We start from the raw sequence: 1,923 nt of genomic DNA, 5'->3' as shown, positions 1-1,923 counted from the left end.
ATATATGATAAGGGCATATAAATATGATATCATATTTATATGATAAGGGCAATATTTCCTGCTTTGGAGCAGTCTTGACTGTAATCCTAACCACAGTGTTACATGACAAAGCTGCTCCAGGCTCTTGGACTCTCTTTATGTGCTAAGTGCAGCCCTCTGGCCTCAAAATTTCTACTGTTGCTTCTTCCTAGAATAGTCTTCTGTGATTTACTCTCTCACTTTTTTAACGTCACTTTGCGAAGCCTTTCCTTACAACCTCTCCATCTTCTCTTTCATTTTTCTTCACAGCATTTCCTAGCAGAGAATAGTTTCTTACATGTTTCTTGTCTGTTTTCGCCTATTGGAATACAAGCCCAAAGAAAATGCTTTTGTTCCTAGTACAGAAAACGATCGCTGACAAGCAGGTGCTCAGTAAAGGTATTTTTAAAAATGAAGCACTGAATGAAAACAAGGCAAAGTTGGGCATGCCTTCCATGTGGTCTCATAACAGTACATATGAGCACTTACACTTTCTGTTCTGGCAAAAAGCCTTGAAAATCCTTAAAGCAGAAGCTTCAATACTTACATAAAAGATACTCATCAATGATTAATGCAAACTAAAAAATTAGTGTCTATGACTAAAAGGTACATCGAAATAATACCCTTTGGCAGGTTAACTTACCGTGCTTTCAATGCCTTGTTTTAAAGACCATATCTACAGTGTATTTTGTACTGTATACCACATTTACTGACATTTAGCTCTGACATTAAGACAATGTTAAATTTCCTCACCTGGATCTGAAGATTTGTGCATTTTAGCTACTAAATGCCAATACTCTAAATGCTAACTCATAAAATATAGCTAAAAATGGAAGGCGATAGAAGCAACGTGTTGAAGTATGATTCCCCAGTCTGGCAGGGCACGACTGCTTCTCAGGTTATCTGACTTACTGTCACACTAAGAACAGCATCCGAAATACAGGCTCCGCGCCTCCTGGGCCCTGGGCGCCGTCTCCGCCTGCCCCAACTCTGGGTCCGCTTTGAGACAGGGACGCGCCGGGCCGAGACACTCGGGGGCTCGCGGGGGCTCGCGGTCCGCTGCCCGGCTCTCGGAGCGCCCCGCGGTCTCTCCCGGGGCCGGAGCGGGCTGGAGGAGTCAGGTGGGAGGCGGGCAGGCGTGGGATACGTCCTTACCTTTTTTATTTTTTTTACTTTTCGTAGTATAATGTTAAACCAAAATTTATTTTAATTCGTGTAGGCTAAGCATAGTAAAGGTCCGGCTCACCCAACTCAGACGGGGCCCAGGCGGCGCGCGCTGGAGCCGGGCCGGGCCGGCGGGAGGGGCGTCCTCCGGGCCGCCCCGCAGCATCACGGGAGCTCGCCGGGCGCCGGCCGCCTCCCGCTTCCCACGCACCTGCAAGCGCGCACTCCTCCTGGACGCGGTGTGAGGAGGAGGGGCTCCTGGCGAGCTCGGAAAATGTTTTTGTAACTGGCTTTCTGTGGAAGGCCGACGTTCTCCACGTAAACGCGGCTGCTGTCTGTAGTGAGGCAAGAGGCAGGCGGAACGTTGCTCCAAGACAGCCCGGAACCACAAGCCGGCGGCACAGCCTTCCGTCCTCACCCCGGCCATCACTTCCGTGTAGGGGTCTGGAATACCTGCGACCCTCTCGCCGTGACGACGGGAAAGGCACTTCCGGTGTCCGTTGCCAAGGCGCGGGCCCTGAGGGCCGTGGCAGCTTTATTTGCGCGGTCTTCTCCCCCCTTCCCCGGGGGTCGAGATGTCGGGGCTCGAGATGTCGGGGCTCAGTCAGGAGGAGACGCAAGGCTGTCGTCAGCTGCTCGGCCTACTGGACAACAGCGAGATCATGGCCCTGTGCGACACTGTCACCAACCGCCTGGTGCAGCCTGCGGACCGCCCAGGTGCGAGCCGCCGCCCCTCGGGCC

The 1,923-nt window shown here is 52.0% G+C and overlaps 1 protein-coding gene and 1 long non-coding RNA gene across 6 annotated transcripts in view; one reads left to right on the top strand and one right to left on the bottom strand.

Moving 5' to 3' along the window:
- Window positions 1–1,482, bottom strand: part of LOC102024761 — a 78,338-nt gene extending 76,856 nt beyond the window's left edge. For 3 of the 4 annotated variants that reach the window (XR_001230983.1, XR_259551.1, XR_001230977.1), the window contains exon 1: window positions 1,265–1,351. This is a non-coding gene — a long non-coding RNA (uncharacterized LOC102024761). Of the gene's footprint in view, window positions 1–1,264; window positions 1,352–1,393 lie in introns of those variants that run through there. The other variant, XR_001230981.1, reaches the window with a different exon arrangement.
- Window positions 1,372–1,923, top strand: part of LOC102022463 (chromosome unknown open reading frame, human C3orf38) — a 9,506-nt gene continuing 8,954 nt past the window's right edge. For both annotated transcript variants that reach the window (XM_005375527.2, XM_005375526.2), the window contains exon 1: window positions 1,372–1,899. In XM_005375527.2, the coding sequence (XP_005375584.1) occupies window positions 1,758–1,899 (142 nt within the window). In that variant the 5' untranslated portion in view covers window positions 1,372–1,757. The remainder of the gene's footprint in view (window positions 1,900–1,923) is intronic.

This window comes from Chinchilla lanigera, unplaced genomic scaffold, assembly GCF_000276665.1.
Source record: "Chinchilla lanigera isolate Chin_1 unplaced genomic scaffold, ChiLan1.0 scaffold00006, whole genome shotgun sequence".
Lineage (NCBI taxonomy): Eukaryota > Metazoa > Chordata > Mammalia > Rodentia > Chinchillidae > Chinchilla > Chinchilla lanigera.
This window is presented reverse-complemented; position numbering and strand designations above follow the sequence as displayed.